The sequence below is a fragment of the Salmo trutta genome, chromosome 12 (genome assembly GCF_901001165.1).
Source record: "Salmo trutta chromosome 12, fSalTru1.1, whole genome shotgun sequence".
NCBI lineage: Eukaryota > Metazoa > Chordata > Actinopteri > Salmoniformes > Salmonidae > Salmo > Salmo trutta.
In genome coordinates this window covers 71,633,435-71,654,131 of record NC_042968.1, presented here as the reverse complement: position 1 = coordinate 71,654,131, position 20,697 = coordinate 71,633,435, and the positions used below count along the sequence as shown (strand labels likewise).

The 20,697-nt window shown below is 41.4% G+C and overlaps 1 protein-coding gene across 2 annotated transcripts in view; it reads left to right on the top strand.

The window, feature by feature from the left end:
* Positions 1 to 20,697, top strand: part of LOC115204093 (BMP/retinoic acid-inducible neural-specific protein 1) — a 126,851-nt gene that overhangs the window by 94,828 nt on the left and 11,326 nt on the right. For both annotated transcript variants that reach the window (XM_029769400.1, XM_029769401.1), the window contains one exon: positions 20,395 to 20,631. In XM_029769400.1, coding sequence (XP_029625260.1) covers positions 20,395 to 20,631 — 237 coding nt within the window. The remainder of the gene's footprint in view (positions 1 to 20,394; positions 20,632 to 20,697) is intronic.

The following is a 20,697-nucleotide window of genomic DNA, read 5'->3' as shown; positions in this document are numbered from 1 at the left end:
AAACGGATATCGTTTTGCTATGTTTTTGGGGAAGAACATTGTTTGCATCCATGAGCTAGCTATATTTTTTATGACCAGCACTGTTGGTGTTCGAGACAACTTTACCAGCATCATAGCATACATATCGATGAATCGTTGTGACGTATGAAATACGAGTGATAGTGTAATCAATGTGTAATAACTACATAAAAAATGTATTAACGCATTAAATTATTATGTGACGTGTAGTCATATTCAGGTCCTGATTGGTCACCAAGCTTATTTGACACGTCAAATAGTGTTATTTGACACGCAAAGACCCAAACGGTGTTCCATAGAAATCTTGGTTGAGAGTGAAACGACTGAACAAATGAACAACGTAACAGCACAGCAAGTGAGTGAAAGAAATAGGTTTTGATGATGTTTTACTGGTAATGAGAACAAATGTAAATTCCAACAAAATAACTTTTTGGTCAGTGTGGTGTGTGTGTGTAACTTCTTGTAACTAGGCAAGTCAGTTAAGAACAAATTCTTATTTACAATGATGGCCTACCCCGGCCAAACCTACGACGACGCTGGGCCAACTGTGCGCTGCCCTATGGGACTCCCAATCACGGCCGATGTGATACAGCCTGGATTCGAACCAGGGTCTGTAGTGACGCCTCTTGCACTGAGATGCAGTGCCTTATACCGCTGCATCCGTGTGTGCTAATTATTTAACTGTACTAGAATGCTTAAAAGGCCGCTAAAATGTTAAATATCGGTTATCAGTATCGGTTTTTCTTTTTTTTTGGCAAGGAAAATATTGGATATTGGTATCGGCCAAAAATGTCATATAGGTGCATCACTTTCTAAAATGCTGTCAGTTCCACTTGAAGTGTGTTTTGGAGTGCATAGATTGCCTAACACCAGTGGTGAAATGATAGAGATGGTGAGATGATGGTTTCAATCTCACAGAAAGGGCCACCTCTGTCCTGTAGCATCATTCCAGCCAGACAACGTTCACTTTATTTACAAGTGGATTATGAAAGGTCACTTTGAGGGAGTTGAAGGAAGTGTGGTTTGCCATTAACAAAATGGACTTCAAATGGTTCTCTCTGTTATACAGATTATACTGCAGGCAATAAAATTGATGGAAGCTGTAGGGTGGAAAAAATAGAACAACAATTATATGATTACTAAAATACATAATTAAAGGGAGGGATGAAGAATTACAAGGACACTCATTTCAATTACGTTATTTACATCCAGGGGCACTCAGAAAAATATAGTTCTGCAGAGTTGCACTGTTGAAGCTAGGAACACAATCATTTAGCTACACCTGCAATAACATCTGCTAAATATGTGTATGTGAATAACAACATTTTATTTTATTTGGATTTGACATACAGTGCATTCTGAAAGTATTCAGACCCCTTGACTTTTTCCACATTTTGTTACGTTGCAGTCTTATTCTAAAATGTATTAAATATTTTTTTTCCTCATCAATTTTCACAGAATACCCCAAAATGTAAAAACGTTTTTTTTAATCAATTTTAGCAAAGTATTCAGACTTTTTGCTGTGAGACTCGGAATTGAGCTCAGGTGCATCCTGTTTCACTTGATCATCCTTCGCCATGTTTCGTCAACTTGATTGGAGTCTACCTGTGGTAAATTCAATTGATTGGTCTTGATTTAGAAAGGCACACACCTCTCTATATGAGGTCCCACATTTGACAGTGCATGTCAGAGCAAAAAACAAGCCATGAGGTCGAAGGAATTATCCGTAGAGCTCTGAGACAGGATTGTGTCGAGGCACAGATCTGGGGAAGGGTACCAAAAAATGTCTGCAGCATTGAAGGTCCCCAAGACCACAGTGGACTCCATCATTCTTAAATGGAAGAAGTTTGGAACCACCAAGACTCTTCCTAGAGCTGCCCGCCCGGCCAAACTGGGCAATCGACCCTGGACAACACCCTGTCGTTCTCCACTAACATCAAGGCGGTGACCCGATCCTGTAGGTTCATGCTCTACAACATTCGCAGAGTACGACCCTGCTTCACACAGGAAGTGGCGCAGGTCCTAATCCAGGCACTTGTCATCTCCCGTCTGGATTACTGCAACTCGCTGTTGGCTGGGCTCCCTGCCTGTGCCATTAAACCCCTACAACTCATCCAGAACGCCGCAGCCCGTCTGGTGTTCAACCTTCCCAAGTTCTCTCACGTCACCCCGCTCCTCCGCTCTCTCCACTGGCTTCCAGTTGAAGCTCACATCCGCTATAAGACCATGGTGCTTGCCTACGGAGCTGTGAGGGGAACGGCACCTCCGTACCTTCAGGCTCTGATCAGGCCCTACACCCAAACAAGGGCACTGCGTTCATCCACCTCTGGCCTGCTCGCCTCCCTACCTCTGAGGAAGCACAGTTCCCGCTCAGCCCAGTCAAAACTGTTCGCTGCTCTGGCACCCCAATGGTGGAACAAGCTCCCTCACGACGCCAGGACAGCGGAGCCAATCACCACCTTCCGGAGACACCTGAAACCCCACCTCTTTAAGGAATACCTGGGATAGGATAAAGTAATCCTTCTAACCCCCCCGCCCAAAAAAAAAGATTTAGATGCACTATTGTAAAGTGGTTGTTCCACTGGATATCTTAAGGTGAATGCACCAATTTGTAAGTCGCTCTGGATAAGAGCGTCTGCTAAATGACTTAAATGTAAATGTAAATGCAATCGGACAAGAAGGGCCCTGTTCAGGGAGGTGACCAAGAACCCAATGGTCAATCTAACAGAGCTCCAGAGTTTCTCTGTGGAGATGGGAGAACCTTCCAGGACAGCCATCTCTGCAGCACTCCACCAATCAGGCCTTTATGGTAGAGTGGCCAGACGGAAGCCACTCCCCAGTAAAACCCACATGGTAGCCCACTTGGAGTTTGCCAAATGGCACCTAAAGAACTCAGACCATAGGAAACAAGATTATCTGGTCTGATGAAACCAAGATTGAACTCTGTGGTCTGAATGCCAAGCATCAAGTCTGGAGGAAATCTGGCACCATCCCTACATTGAACCATGGAAGGGGCAGCATGATGCTGTGGGGATGTTTTTCAGAGGCAGGGACTGAGAGACTAATTGGGATTGAGGGAACGATGAACGAAGCATAGTACAAAGAGATCCTTGATGAAAACCTGCTCCAGAGAGCTCAGGACCTCAGACTGAGGCAAAGGTTCACCTTCCAACAGGACAATGACCCTAAGCACACAGCCAAAACAACACAGGAGTGGCTTCAGGACAAGTCTCTGAATGTGCTTGAGTGGCCCAGCCATGGCCTGGACTTGAACCCGATCAAACATCTCTGGAGAGACCTGAAAATAGCTGTGCAGTGACGCTCCCCATCCAACCTGACAGATCTTGAAAGGATCTGCAGAGAAGAATGGAAGAAACTCCACAAATACAGGTGTGCCAAGCTTGCAGCGTCATACCCAACAAGACTGGAGGCTGTAATCACCGCGACAGGTGCTTCAACAAAGTACTGAGTAAAGGGTCTAAATACTTATGTAAATTTCATTTTTTAAATATTTGTTTTATACATTTGCAAACATTTCTAAAAAACAGTTTTTTCTTTGTCATAGTGGGGTTTTGTGTGGAGATTAATGAGGGAAATAAACAGTTTAAACCATTTCAGAATAAAGCTGTAATGTAACAAAATGTGGAAAAATGCAATACTTTCCAAATGCACTGTATATCAGACAGTCTTTGTTCTGGGTACGTTTAATTAACACTTTCCATGTGTCTCATTCTCAAATTCCCTTTGACCTTTTAGACAATTATAGAAAGAACAAAAGTGGTGACATTTAAAATGTGAAGAGATCACATCTGGCAACAGTATGATATCACTATAGTGCTAACTAAAGGAGCTTTTAAAGGTACAAAACAGTATGTAAGATGTCCTGCTTTTCTATGGTCATGCCAGTTAATGATATCTTGATATTGGAATATATAGCTCCATATTTTGAATAGAATGTGTAATAAACAGTTTATCCTGCCCAGGTCAATTCACCAGGATATATAGCCTATAGTGCATGGAGTTTTTCCTAATCAGGCCCAATGCTCAGACAAAACAGCTGGCTAAAGTCCCATACTCAGTACTGTACACTAGTTGGCTGTTTACACTGTTCGTGTGAAGAGATTTCAGATGAAGACCCATCAACTGTCAGTCAGGCCTTGCTGGGTGAGACATAAGCACTGTTGCTATCCCAGGGCCCTTGCTCTGACTTGGGCTCTGCAGGCTGGAGCTCAGCATCCTCTCCAAGGTCAGAACCAGAGGGCATACTGGGGTAGAAGAGATCATTACCTCCACAGTGGAGATGTGGGGAGAGGCCTGCTGCTGAATCTCAATATTGTGTCTTTGGGAAGGCCCTGCAGGAGCCAAGTCCCTGCACACGGTGGGGGGTTAACTGAGAGTTAGGGCCAGAGAATGGATCATTGTCCAGGCACAGCGTGTCCCAGAGATGGAGGTCAGGAGGGAGGAGATGAGCCGTGCTGAGTGGGCCTGTGTTTTTCTATCTATATCTCTTTCAATTTCAATTTTTATTTTTCCTCTATTTACTTTTTTTCTCTTACACTTTGTTCTCTATAACTCACTTTCTTTCATCTCTTACTCAGTTTTTGTCTCTTTCACCATCTATATCTTTCATTCTCTTTCACTATTTTTCTATCGTTATTTCTCTATCACTCTGCTCTCAGTGGCAGTTGTGTCTTTTGCTAGGGGATGCCAGCTCTTGGAACATAGTTAATGGTACTGGGGATTTGCCACTACTGTGAATCATATATGGATGGATTCCATTACTTTTGAGAGCTTTCAAGTGCTTCTTTGACATTTGCAGATTATTAATCATAATTAATGATACAATACTTAGTTTTTAGTGAGTTTATTTTTATAAACCTTGAATAAGCTTCAATAACATTTTTGTTAGGTAAACAACCAGAGACTTGAGTCATGTTGACCTGAGATGCACAGCCTTAAGAAACGAAATAAGTGAACTGTAATCCCAGTGTATCAAACTAACTTCATGTCTAGCAGTATCTTCAGTTTACCGAGTGCGAAGTCGTGACAACCATTGTTCGATACCATTCAGTTACACATCAGTCTTTGGCCTTTTTTCAAACCTCACCGTTCAATGCATTTGAACAAATTAGGACTAGGGATGCAGCTTCTCTCTATTAGTATTCATAGTCACATTGGTGAGGACAAGCTGCAGTAGTGGCAAACCCACTACATTTCCTTCCTTTTAATTATACTTTTGAATCACTTTCGTTTTTCTACTTTGCGCGCCCTAGTCTCGGCACTATATCTACCTGAATGTATACAAAATCAACACAGAAAGAACTAACCATTCTCCATTAGCTCTGTTTAGATTGAATCACATTGGGAACTTATACCAAGTGCACCCTGGATAACTAGCAGTCTTTTTACTTCCCTTTGGACCAGAACAACAGAGATACATCATGGAAGGAGCTTCAGAGGAATAAGCCTGAAATTGTTTAAACCAGCCATGATACTCAATGCAGCAAGTTTTGCAACCAATTTGAGAAGAACAGTGAGCTTAGTCATGGGCACATTTTCTCCTTTGACATTTGACTAGAATGCCTAAATAACAACATGTTCAAAGGAAGATGCTTTTCTGGCCCTGCTTTTTGTGAGCCGGTGGCTGGCAACCACAGATAACATAGACAGGTGCTATAACAATCAGCTCCCAATGTTTGGATATTTCCTCTGTTTCCACTTAGATTTAGATTAAAATGCTGCAACGGAATCTGACATCAAGGGAGCTACCTATCAAAGCAACCAGACTCTTCTCTCCCCACAAGCGGAATTGCTCAAAGTAATGGGGAAAACTGAGTGATGCCTTATTTTTCCCCCGCCTTTCTGACAACCCTCAGAATTTGAGATGACACAGGAACACATTTTTGCATTAGACGTCTTGCGTGACTTACTTCAAGCTTTGCTGGACCATGCAAAGGCCTAGTTCATTGAGTAGTGTGGCCTATAATGTTTATAGCGCATATTCATGCGTACTTCAATACATGAAAAAAATGGTTTAAGGACAACTCAATGGTATCATGCCTCATCATCCTTACCTCAATCCAACCTCAAATCTTTATTCCAAAGCTATTTTCATCTTTGGAATAAACACTTCCTCTGCTTTCCCTTTGGATTTTGCCAAATCTAACTGATTAAATACAGTATACTTTTTATTCATTCTGGTCTGCCACTTCCGTAGCTCTCTGCTTTATTCTTGTAAAGATGTTCTATAATTAGTGAGTCAACACACTATCCTTTCAATCCTCATTAATTTATTTGTATCTTCTCTTTAACACACCAACCTGACTAACCCTGGGATATTGGTTTGTTCTCAGACACAGTACTTTGTATCTCCATAGGCAACTATAAATAATGCCACCCCATCAAGGACAGTGAGAATTAAGTGATGGTGGGAATTAACAAGTTGTAATTAAACGGTCAAGTCTTTTGTCACTTAATCATGGATTCGGCCTGCATCTCCCATGAAGAATGGCGCAGGCAGAGCGGTCGAGGACTTCAGAGGGCTCCTACCTCTCACCTACTCCCTGACCCATCTCCCAGGCCACAATCACCCCCGATATGGCCGTCATAAATTAGCTGCAAAACAAAAGCAAAGTAATTATCTTTTTTTCCCTCTCGCTTTCTCCTTCTCTCCTCCTTCCAGGAGCCATGGAGCCCATCTTGGAAGATTTATGAATATGTTAGAATAGCCTGAGCCAACAGATTTCAAAGTGGTGAAGTGAAAATAAATTAAGCAGGCCTGTATGTAATTCATCTGTAGTGATGGATTAGATGGTCATCGCTGTGCTGCTTGATTCCTGTCTTTTTAAAAGCAGTTGTAAAGTTTTAGGAAACAAACAAACAAACATACCAAAAGTGTAAACGTGTTTGATGACAGACTTGTCCAATTGATTAGGACGCTTAAGTACATTAGCAAGGAAATTGACATTGCCATGGAAACATATTTTATTATGCAGATAGAAGAATACACACATTCTCTCCTGAAGCCTTTCTCTTTTATCTCTCTGCCCCTCTTTCTCTTTTTTCCTCTCCTATATCTCTTTTATCTATCTGTTTTCTCTCACACACACACACACACACACACACACACACACACACACACACACACACACACACACACACACACACACACACACACACACACACACACACATTCTCTCCTGTAGCCTTTCTCTTTTATCTCTCTGCCCCTCTTTCTCTTTTTTCCTCTCCTATATCTCTTTTATCTATCTCTTTTCTCCCACACACACACACACACATTCTCTCCTGTAGCCTTTCTCTTGTCTCTCTGCCCCTCTTTCTCTTTTTTCCTCTCCTATATCTCTTTTATCTATCTGTTTTCTCACACACACACACACACACACACACACACACACACACACACACACACACACACACACACACACACACACACACACACACACACACACACACACACACACACATTCTCTCCTGTAGCCTTTCTCTTTTATCTCTCTGCCCCTCTTTCTCTTTTTTCCTCTCCTATATCTCTTTTATCTATCTCTTTTCTCTCTCTCTCACACACACACACACACACACACACACACACACACACACACACACACACACACACACACACACACACACACACACACACACACACACACACACGCACTTACCCACAAGATCATAAGACAAATCATGCAATTGATAAAATCCTAATGCAATTTGGAGAGCATGCTGTACAGTCTACTGACGTTAGCTAATACTGCGGCGTATTGAGCTGCCTCTTGGTATTGCAGCTGCATCTTGAACTGAGGAATTATTATCTTTATAAAAGTATACTTGCTCGGCCCTAGATAACCAATAATACCGGATCATTTTGAAGATGGATAGCTGCACTCTTTATTTCACCTCTCTACACCGCCGTGCCCGGCTACCTGATGAAATCTCTCCACACTGACCTCAGGGTCAACTCTCAATTGGAGGTGGTCAATCCAGAGTGAGTTTCCACTTGGGCTGGCAGGACCATAAATCAGTTATTTCTTTCCTCTCCGGCAGCTTTAGGCCCCTCTGTGTCAGCATGCAGCAGCACCCATGGATCAGTTGGGCTGCCATGCTTGCTGCCTCCTTTCACCTCCCAGCCATGGACTCACACTTTCTTGTCTCCCATCGATTGGGATTTTGTTTTTCTGATTTAAGGGTGCTCATTTTTGACAGGTCAATATTACCTAGCTTCAACTTTTTACGGCCACTGTCATCCATGGAGTTTTAAGTGCCTCTAAAAAGGTTTGATATTTATGTCTCTCTGCAGCACTAGCAACCTCAAAATAGCTATAGATTATGTATTGATTTGAGCTTTGAAACGCTGCTATGTATTAATGTTTGGATTTTAATAGATATGTCGGTTTCGGCAACATAATTACAATAAGTGTATCAATTACACGAATGAAAGAAGCAGGGTGTTAATATAAATATTATGATCAAAGTCTAGCTCATTCAGCCTCACTTTTTCTATGTGACGTTGAGATTTGAATTAGTGACACTTTCAGAGTAGTTGTATCTGTCTACAGCCGAGATGGAAATGTTGGAGCTTGCACGCATCAGTGTCACACCTCTCTGGCTTGGCGCCTCCAGGATGCTTGTCGAATATGTGATTTGTGGCTTTTAATCCGGAAAGTGTGTGTGATATTAGCTGAAGATCCCACCAGCTGAGCTCCTGCTAGCGCTGCTGTGCACAGGAACACATGGCTGCATGCGTTCAATTCTACTGGTGCATGTGACTGAGCAGCTTGTCCACTCTCACACTGCAGCAGACACACTGCAGCACACCAACAAACAAACACATTTCCAATTCCACTGTTTGAAAACATATCTTTGCACAGTTGATGACTAGTCCTCGGAGACATTTCTATCACATAGTTGCAAATTGTGTAGGGACAGTCATTTGATACCACCAGTACAACAAGCGCAATGTTTTTGACACCGTCTGCAGGCGCTACCATTACAAAAACTCATAAAAGTACTACTGTTAATAAATCAATAACATTATTGTCCCCACTGTAGTCATGATGTTGTGTTGGTACAGAAAAAGAAAACAAGTAATCATGGGTTTAGTATTGCCCTGACTCACCATTTGTCTCTGTGTCCAGTGTTCAGCACCATTGGCAAAATTTCAGCACCATGGACAGCTAATATTGTGCTCCCCCGCCTGATTGAATCCTACAATTGTTGCAAAGTGCAATTTCTGCCTTGCCCTTTCTGAGCAGGTGGTAGTCGGCCTGAATGCCAGGCTTTTACAGTAATTACGACAGCCTTTCTCATTATTCTTTGAGAAAACAGATAAATTATTAGATTCCTCTGTATCAACCGATGATGTATGTAAACCGTGGATTGCTCCTGCTATGCATTGGCCATTGAAAGGCTTTGAAGCCGCCAGTCAGCCATTTTGGCACTCTTCAGTAGCAGCAGTCTTCCATAAGAATGATTGTATTTCTACAGTATTTCAATAAAATTTTGAAGGACAAAATTATAATTTTGTATTTAAGTATGTTTTTGGTTGTAGCGGGGGCAGTAACATTAGTCATCTAAAACCCCCTGATCTTGTGTATATGTAAATAATTGGTATCTACCTGTTGTTGCTTCAGTAAATATGGGACTGGGCCACCACAATCCTTCTACTTCTACTTCCCAAGCATTATTGTGGAGTGCATTCTAGGTAAACTACATTAGTATGAATGCTTTTCTCCAGATAAGCTCTGGCAGTGCTCTATTGTTCTACTAGTCTAGGTGTTTGCATAATGTATTCCGGTATTCATAAAAATGAAATAAAATCCAGTAGTCTACTTGAGAGATGAAGTAGGTAATACATCATGCATTTGGATCATTTTCTCAAAATGAAACCAGTGATTTAATTTAAGTGTTTGGAAGATATCAAGGGCAAGATGCAAAACATTATTCCTATTTATTCATTCTTAAATGAGGTTGTCACTCTCCAGCTAAATAATCTGCTGCACCAGCAGTCCTGTTTTACAACACAAGAGAGCTCCTAGCTTGTACCGCACAGACAACACTGTGGATAATCTGCCCAGAACAGACATAGAAACACTTTAGCCATTTAAATGCTAAGTAAGGCATTGCCAGAACCGTAAAAAGCCGCTTTCTAAAAGATGAGGATGTCTACAGACAGAACGTGAAAAGCCGTATTAAAAAATGTAAATGACTAGTTATATTAGCTACACTATAGAATCCTAGGTGGATCTGAACTAAGCGGGCACACAAAGCAGAGAAGTAACAGTACGGTCTTAGCACCACCTTGCGGCCCCTTTGATTACGAAGGACATGGGGCAAGCCTGCAAAGAGGCGGATTTTCAGTTTAGAGGTCTTCATGTTTTATGTGGTACTAACAGGAGTCAGTGTTATTTAATGCCCCATTCAAAGTAATGCACTTTATTGCACCGATGCATTAGGTAATGATTATTTTGCGAATTTGCGGCCACACAATGGTCAGTTAATCTTTGATGAAACTGTAGCTTATGAGGCGGAGTGTGGCATCACTAGGAGCAGTGTGCGTTGCCAAGGAGTCGTGAACGCTCGGCCGTCGCCCGCACTAGCTCATCCATCAGCATACCAAAATAGAACTCTCTGAGAAAGAGCTGGAGCGAGACAGCAAAGTCATGGGTTCAGGACACTTTTCTGCATTCATGGGCCACTTTTTAGCATTCATGAAAGCTGAGTCCTGCCACAGTGCATGCATGTTATACGTGAAGGAAATACTTTAGCCTATGATGTATGCAATCAGATTAGCTGGTGTTCAAGGTTCTATTTATTAGTGGCGGAGTGAGGCAGAGGGGTTGCTGTGAATTATGTGCACTGACAGAGCATGAAGTTGGAGGTTATCAAATGGTGGCAAAGGAATTCTGATATTTGCCTCCAATTTATTGGCGACTCTTTAGGGATCCACCGTTAAACTCCCTGATGTGCTGCTTCTCCGGCATCTGATGGTTTGTAGTGCTGTGGAAAAAATATACGGCACTCATTTACCTATAAACATATACTGGAATCAGACTAAATGTTTCAGAGTGGCACCCTTTTAGTCATAAAATAAGTTGTTTTACCTAAACAGGATTCCTCTTCTTTTATTTAACTAGGCAAGTCTGTTAAGAACAAATTCTTATTTACAATGACGACCTACCCCGGTCAAACCCAGACGACGCTAGGCCAATTGTGTGCCGCCCTATGGGACTACCAATCACTGCCAGTTGTGATACAGCCTGGAATCGAACCAGAGTTTGTGGTGACGCCTCTAGCACTGAGATGCAGTGTCTTAGACCGCTGTGCTACACAGGATCCCTAAAAACATTTTTCCTGAGGACATAGACATATGGGTTTGGTATGAGCTAAACATGTCTCCACTGCAAGATATTTTGATATTCCCCAATGGGCACAAACGTCAATTCAACGTCTATTCCACATTGGTTCAATGTCATTTAATTGAAATGACGTGGAAACAACGTTGATTCAACTAAAGTCATTACACTGATTTCGCTCCATTTTCATTTTGAAGTAGAAGAAACCATCAGATGGGGTGGTTATGACAGGAGGAGAGGGAGAGGGAGATTAATTACATAACTACAGAACAGTAATTATTGGAAAAACTATAAAGTCTACAACACAAAAAACCTGTGGTGCTGATGGTATTTTAAATGAAATGATCAAATACAGGCCACAAATTCATATTGGCTATACACAAACTCTTCAACATTATCCTCACTGAAGGTATTTTCCCCCGATATTTGGAACCAAGGATTGATCAAACCAATCTATATAAACTGAGACAAATTTGATCCAAATAATTACAGAGAAATTTGCGTTTACAGCAACTTGGGGAAAATTCTCTGCAGTATCATAAATAGCAGACCACTACATTTCCTTGATGAACACTACGTCCTGAGCAGAATAGAGCAGAATTGGGCCAATGCCCTTTTCTTATTCGAATTGAAACAAGAGCCATCAAATTTTACAACCATCTAAAAACAAGCGACCCCGAAACATTACGTCACGTAGCCCTACAATGTCAAGAGATTAAAAAGAGAAGAGTCCCCTCAACCAGCTGGTTCTGAGGCTCAGTTAATTAACCAAAACCAACCCCTCAGGACAGCAGTCAGAGAATCTGGCCAAGACAAATTATGACAAAGCAACAACAAAAAATACATCACCTATCGGAAAGACACCACAAAAAATCTACTTCAACTTCAATGCTATTTGGCTCTAAACAGACAGTACACGGTGGCAGACTATCTGACCACTGTGACTGGTAGAAAACTGATGAACACTGACTAGGTACAGACTCAGTGAGCACAGCCCCCGGGAAGAGGTAGAGACAGAGCTGCATTTCCTATTATATTGTGAAAAATACTTAGACCTAAGAGAATCTTTCTTTCCCAAAATGGTAATTCCGTACAAATAATTTGGAACTATAAAATATTAAGAAAAAAACTAATTTTTATTAGGTGAAAAGCCAAAAATTGCAAATAATGTGGTCTCCTGCCACAACCTGAGGGACGGCCAGTGTACATTGCAATGTAATGTCAATATTATTTGTCGTTTTGTTCTGGCTTTCTTACCATACCATGTGGCTTTTCAGTCATGTTGAGACTGGCCTACTACTACTACTACTACTACTACTACTATTGCTTTAATGTATTATTATTATTATCATTAATATCGTTGTAGTTGCTGTTAATGGTAATACCATTTCCACTACTACTATAACTATTATTATTGATGCCTTATTGCTGTTGGTTCCACCATTGTTGCTATATGTGTACTTTGACAATGTAATTGAATTGAGAGAGAGAGAAAGGGGTATGTATGGGACTGAGAGAGAGCAGTGTGCTAGAGAGGAGTCTGAGAGACAGAGAGAAAGTACACACTGAGCCCAGATGTCAGTTCAACGTCTTGTTTTGATTTACAGGGAAGGCGTCATCCATACTGAGAAGGCGTCATCGAATGTGCAATCATGCTTGTTCCCCACTATTCGTACATTTTTGTGGAGCGTGTTCTACATACTACATTTTCAAAATGTCATGTATTCTACAACTTTTGATTTTTTCATAAATACCAGTGGAGGGGAGGACCATACGAGTAGTGAAACATTAAAAAAGTTATCCTTTTTAAACTATACTAAATATATTGACGTCACCAAATAATTAATTAGAACATACTGTTTTGCAATGAAGGTCTACAGTAGCCTCAACAGCACTCTGCAAGGTAGCACCACAGTTAGTTTCCGTCCTCCTCTGGGTACATTGACTTCAATACAAAACCTAGGAGGCTCATGGTTTTCACCCCCTTCCATAGACTTACTGTCACAGATTCCCCCAGTACTGCTGCCCTTCTGTGCACCAGTTCCAGAGGTCTACGTCACCGGCCTCTATGCGTCACTGAACTGTCTCATTACGCACACCTGATTCCAATTCCTCTCATTAGTAATTGTATATATGTGACCGCTGTTAACAATTGTCTTGTCAGTTATTTTTATTTAACTAGGCAAGTCAGTTAGGAACAAATTCTTATTTACAATGACGGCCTACCTGGGAACAGAATGACAGATTTTTACCTTGTCAGCTCGAGGATTCGATCCAGCAACCTTTCGGTTATTGGCCCAATGCTCTAACCAATAGGTTACCTGCCACCCCATTGTTCCCATGTCCGTTGGTCTTGTGAGTACCTGTGCTTTGTTATTTCAGCTTTCGTGCTGCATGTATTGTGCACTTGTTATTACGGGTCTCGTCCTGTGTATTGTTGTGCATTTGTTATTACGGGTCTCACCCCGAGTAGTGTATTACGGGTCTCGTCCCGTATATTTATTAGAGGTTTTACTTCTCTCTTTTGTTTGGGTTACATCCCTGTGTTGAAAGCATAAGCTACAGCTAGCTAGCACTGCAGTGCATAAAATGTGCTGAGTGGTTGACTCAATTAGAGAGAAAGACAATAGTTGACTGGTGTTGAACAAATTAATTTATTCAAAAATGAAGGTGAAGAAGCAGAGCGAGAGAGGAAATATTTCATTGTATATTTTTTTCAGTTTCACTTATGCTTGCTAATGTAGCTAATTTAGCCTACTCAACAACCTGACTCAAACAGAGATGAATTATATTTATGTTAGCTAGCAGGCTAAGGCTATCCAACACTTCCAATTCAAGGTAAGCTTTCAGTTTTAAAAGTGTATTGCCACCGGGGCCTGCCAGGTTACTGCTAAACTGCTTGCTGTGTACTACTGTCTGATTGTACACATGGATTGGATTGTGAGTTTACTAATGCATTAGTTCTAGTAGCTATGTTGACTATGACGTTAGCTAATAGGGTGACAACAGTGTAGGCTGTGTGTAGTGGTTATGTTATGAATGTTTTGCTTGGAGAGTTTTTTTGGCCTGGTCACTGAAGTCCCCAAGCGAATGCAAAATGTGAGAGGAGGAGAGCGTGAAGATGTGATGATGCTGTCTGTATGGCTACTAGGAAAGTGAACTCTGTGTGCGGGTGATCAGGGGTGTGTGTAATTATTTTGCCAGTTCTGTTGCAAAATATTTCTTAAATGGAAGCAAACGGAACGAAATGGGATGGACCTATATGAATTTGTCCAATAAAAACTCTTGCTTTAGTTACACAATGTAACACTTTGCAACTGTTTTGGACTAATATATACACCCTAGATCAGCTAGATGCTGGCAAGAGTGTGCAAGGCGGTACTGAATGTGTCATTGTCTGTCACCTTGATTACTCCAATTTGTCTCTCGACCTGTGCACCTATGTTATAAACTTTCATTTGTAGGCTAGGTTGTAGCAACCTCATGATGGGTATAGGGCAAATTTTAGTATCATGTAGTGGCCTAGACCTATCAATGTTACATTGACCTGGGTGAATGGGAATATGGATAACAGATCCAATATTCTTTAATAAAAATATGGCCATGCTCATAAAAAAAAAAATGGTCCTCCCTAATCTTAAACGGCACCGACCGCCACTGATATATACAGTATATACACTGAGTATACAAAACATTAAGGAAACCTGCTCTTTCCATGACATAAACTGACCGGGTGAATCCAGGTGAAAGCTATGATCGCTTATTGATTTTAAATCCACTTCTATCAGTGTACGTAGATGAAGGGGAGGAGAAAATTGTGGTGTTCCTAATGTTTGGTATACTCAGTGTATACCCAGAAAGCCTACTATTTGGAATGCAAGTATGGGTATTCTGACACGGCCAGAGAGTAATGTGATTGTGCCGAGCAGTGACAATGGCCGTGTCCAAATACCCGTACTAGCGCACTACATACTTCAACTGCATACTCATTTTGGAGTTTGATCTAGTATAATTTACTCAAGTGTTTGACAAAAGCTGATAAACAGATACATTGACACACTGTACCAAAATGAATGAATGCCGGGAGTTAGATGACACTTTCAAAGTACTATTTTCTAAATGTCACATACTATAAAACATTCTTTCTTCGCAAACTATTTAGTACATTAGTATGGGTATTCGGACACGGTCAGTGTCTGTGTGTGTCCTGCAGTCTGGCCAGTAATGCTGTAATATCTACAGGAGAATAAGAGGCCCTGGTGCTTGCAGGGTGTATAAGGGGGCTGAGGCACCCACTGTTATTGTGCACTCGGCCGCTGGCACTGCCTCTGTCAGCGAGTGGCGTCGATCCGTGAACTTGCCATCTGGATTCCCCCACAAATCACATTAAAGTTTCAGGCCCAGGAATACATCAAGCTAAATGAATATTGGCTCCGGGGGCCGCAGACAGGCCTGATGGAGAAAAAGCCCTTCGCAATCCAACTCTTTGTGGTTAGATATGATCCATTCATCCCTCCCTCCCTCCCTCCCTCTCTCCCTTTCTCATCTACCCCTGATGGGCACTGGGACTGATGAGGTGGACAGACAGAATAGTGAATGGAGTATTCTGTCACAGAGGGAATACAAAGCAAGGTTACACATGGAAGTAAATGTGGTGAGCATACTGAGACATAGAGCAGAGGGGAAAGGGAAAGGTGGATACCTACTGTTGTCAGTTGCACAACTGAATGCATGCAACTAAAATGTGTCTTCCATATTTACTCCAACCCCTCTGAATCAGAGAGGTGCGGGAGGCTGCCTTAAATGACATTCATGTCATCGGCGCCTGGGGAGCAGTTGTTGTTGAGGGTTAACTGTCTTGCTCAATGGCAGAACGGCACATTTTTCCACCTTGCTGGCTCGGGGATTCAAACCAAGGACCTTTGGGTTACTGTCCCAATGCTCTTAACAGCTAGAAATCTGTGTATGCCTACAATATGTATTACTACTGACAGACTTCGGGTGGAAACATTGCCCTCAGTAAAACTATGGGAGTGTTCAACAGTGTGCATGTACACTGTCTATCTTTCTTTCATGCCTCTGCACTACTCTCATAGAGCTAGGTTGCACAGAGGTAGTAATTGAACTGTAGTAACCTAACTTAGAGATGCACATGGTTTCAGTTATTAGTCAGGTAACATGAAAGGAAAAGGATTAGTTAGTATTATAAGGAAACCCACCCACAGCTAGGTTTAATTCTTCACAATCTTTGGTTGCAAAAGATGAACTTTGATAAGTACATGTTGGGATTTAGCTTCATGTATTAGGCTCATATCACTTTGGATCTTAAGACCTTCATTTACTTTGAAGCCACCCACCAGTTTTCAGTTTAGCTTTTCTTGTGGATTTAATGAACGGCATAATCATATTGATTCTCCTGCTGTTTATTTGCTGGCAAGATATCGTAAGATACAAAAATGTGTAAAAGTAGATGGCTGCACTGCACAAAATCTATTTGCATTTCATTTTGGGATTTTGAAGCCGGGTTTTCACGTTTGGGTAAAAAGCAAGTATGAGAACATAATTAGTACAATCACTCAACAACACAGTAACACATTATGTTATGGTCTCAGTTGCATATTTGCAGAGGCATTGTTTGCACTAACATCAAAGCTATTAAGATTAAATTGCCTTGCCAAGATGCGGTTTCATATGAGGAAGCAAAATCTATTTCATTTTTTCCAATCCAATGGCTTGTATTGCCAAGGATTTATTTCCAGCAATGAAGAGAAAGGGTTTTGACTTAGCTGTCAGAGCTTCTCTTCTATTAGATCCCTTGGGTGAGATATGGATGTGCTGGAAACTGAAAAGTATAAATACCTTGTCAGTTTTAAGTGTGAAGAAGTGCTTTCAGGCCAACCAACTTCCAGGTTACTAACGCTACGTCACTGCTAACGTAAGAGGCAATTATCTATTAGCAGCATGTTGCCGAACCGTATGCATTCACACCAACGCACGCACACACACACACACACACACACACCAACACACACACACACACACACACATACACAGGGCATAAATTACTGCTGTGTTAAATAAAACAAGACACAACAAGACAGCAGCCATCAATCACTGTTCCATTTTGTCACATCATGAGTTGACCTCCGGAGAAAGACAGCTCAAAGTCAAACATGGGCAAACTTTTAAACCAACTCTATAAACCCTGTTCAAAACTCATCAATAGATGTTCATGTACAAAATCTGTCATGACAAAAGTGCAACCTGCAAACCCCATCAGGGGCTTTTCTTATTGTTATAATTTGAGGTATACTGTATTGGTTTGAAGGTATAGACATGCAAAAGAGTATTATAATGTACGTCGTCCATCTCCTATGAGGTGATGTAGTGCCACTCTTGTCTGCTTACTGTTATAATTACAGGCAGGTTATTTTTTGTGTGATGTCATTTTTCATGTCACTGAAACAGTCCTTATTTTCCAAACATGTACAGTACCAGTCAAAAGTTTGGACACACCTACTCATTCAAGGTTTGTTTTTTTTTTACTATTTTTTTACTACATTGTAGAATAATAGTGAATACATCAAAACTATAAAACAACACATATTGAATCTAAATATATTTTATATTTGAGATTCTTCAAAGTAGCCATGCTTTGTCTTGATGTCAGCTTTGCACACTCTTGCAATTCTCTCAACCAGCTCATGAGTAATGCTTTTCCAACAATCTTGAAGGAGTTTCCACATATGTTGAGCACTTGTTGGCTGCTTTTCCTTCACTCTACGGTCCAACTCATCCCAAACCATCTCGATTGGGTTGAGGTCAGGTGATTGTGGAGGCCAGGTCATCTGATGCAGCGCTCCATCACTCTTGGTCAAATAGCCCATACAAAGCCTGGAGGTGTGTTTTGGGACATTGTCCTGTTGAAAAACAAATGATAATCCCACTAAGTGCAAACCAGATTGGATGGCGTATCACTACATAATACTGTGGTAGCCATGCTGGTTAAGTGTGCCTTGAATTCGAAATAAATCACTGACAGTGTCACCAGCAAAGCGCCATAACACCTCCTCCATGCTTCACGGTGATCATCCGTTCACCTACTTTGCGTCTCACAAAGACACAGCGGTTGGAAGCAAAAATCTCAAATTTGGACTCATCAGACCAAAAGACTGATTTCCACCGGTCTAATGTCCATTGCTCGTGTTTCTTGGCCCAGGCAAGTCTCTTCTTATTGGTGTCCTTTAGTAGTGGTTTCTTTGCAGCAATTCAACCATGAAGGCCTGATTCACGCAGTCTCCTCTAAACAGTTGGTGTTGAGATGTGTCTGTTACTTGAACTCTGGGTCTTCCTTTCCCGTGGCGGTACTCATGAGAGCCAGTTGTATCATAGCGCTTTATGGTTTTTGCGACTGCACTTGAAAAGTTCTTGAAATGTTCCAGATTAACTGACCTTCATGTTTTAAAGTAATGGGCTGTCATTTCTCTTTGCTTATTTGAGCTGTTCTTGCCATAATATGGTCTTGGTATTTTACCAAATAGGTGTCACGCCCTGACCGTAGAGATCCTTATTATTCTCTATGTTTGGTTAGGTCAGGGTGTGACTCGGGTGTGAAGTCTATGTTTTCTGTTTCTTTGGTTTTGGGCCGAGTGTGGTTCTCAATCAGAGGCAGCTGTCTATCGTTGTCTCTGATTGGGATTCATACTTAGGCAGCCTGTTTTCCACCCGTGTTTGTGGGAGGTTGTTTTCTGTTTAGCATCTGAGCCTGACAGAACTGTGCGCTTTCGTTTTTTCACCGTTTGTTATTTTGTATGAGTGTGTTGTGAAATAAAGTATCATGAACATTTACCACGCTGCACCTTGGTCCAATTCTCCTTCTAACAACGAGCGTTACAATAGGGCTATCTTCTGTATAGCACCCCTACCTTGTCACAACACAACTGATTGTCCTATGGCTAGAAAGAAGCTTGTTCAGGCCACTTTTCTCTCTGTAATTGATTATGGTGACTTGTTGTATATGCATGCAGCCTCCTCCATCTTACAGAGACTGGACTCTGTTTATCATGCATCCTTACGCTTTATTACAAATGCCAAGCCACTCACCCACCATTGCACATTGTACCAAATGGTAGGTTGGGCCTCACTTTATATGCGCAGAAGATACATTTGTATGTTAATCTACAAAGACCTTTTGGGTAAACTCCCTCTTTACCTCTGTAGTCTGGTCTCCTTCACCACCAGCAGTTACCATACCCTGTCTGCTAGGTGGCTGCTACTTAAAGTCCCCAGGACATTCACAGTATTAGGCAAGACTGCCTTCTCTTCTTGTGCACCAGACGCATGGCATAATCTACAATCCATGCTTCATCTAGATATGTTAGTGCCACTGAATGAATTTAAAATATTGATGGGAGACTCTGGTACAGAGGAGTGTAAATGCTTTTTTAAGGCTGGATCATGTTGTTGTATTTTTGTATGTTTTAATTCTGTAATGTATTGATTGTTGCTGCCTTCTTGGCCAGTTCTCCCTTGAAAAAGAGACTCTGGGTCTCAATGGGCTTTTCCTGGTTAAATAAAGGTTAAATAAATTAAAAAAATGGATTAAGAAGGAAATAAATTCCACAAAATAACTTTTATCAAGGGACACCTGTTAATTTTAATGCATTCCAGGTGACTACCTCATGAAGCTGTTTGAGAGAATGCCAAGAGTGTGCAAAGCTGTCATCAAGACAAAGGGTGGCTACTTTGAAGAATCTCAAATATAACATATTTTGGTTAACACTTTTTTGGCTTCTACATGATTACATATGTGTTATTTCATAGTTTTGATGTCGTCACTATTATTTTACAATGTAGAAAATTTTAAAAATAAATAAAAACAATTGAATGAGTAGGTGTGTCCAAACTTTTGTTGGTCTGCTGGTCAAACATTCAGTTCAAATACAATTTTATACCAACCTCCCCTTTCAAAACAGTGTCATAGAAATGATTTCCCTTTGTGTTCCAGGTCTCCAGGTCATCTTTCCAGAGTACCTCCAGGAGAAGTTTGTTCAGTCGGCTCTGAGCTACATCATGTGTAATGGGGAGGGGGAGTATGTCTGCCGGAACAGCCAGTGTATCTGCATGTGTGCTGACGAGTACCCACAATGCAACTGTCCTATTACCGACATCCAGATCATGGAGAACACCCTGCTTGGGCAGGCGGAGTCCTGGGCCACCTCTTACAAGGACTTTGAGAACTCAGGTAAGCAGGGAAGGATATGATAGTTTACTGTACAGTCTACTATAGTTTTGTTCAGCCATGTGTCTT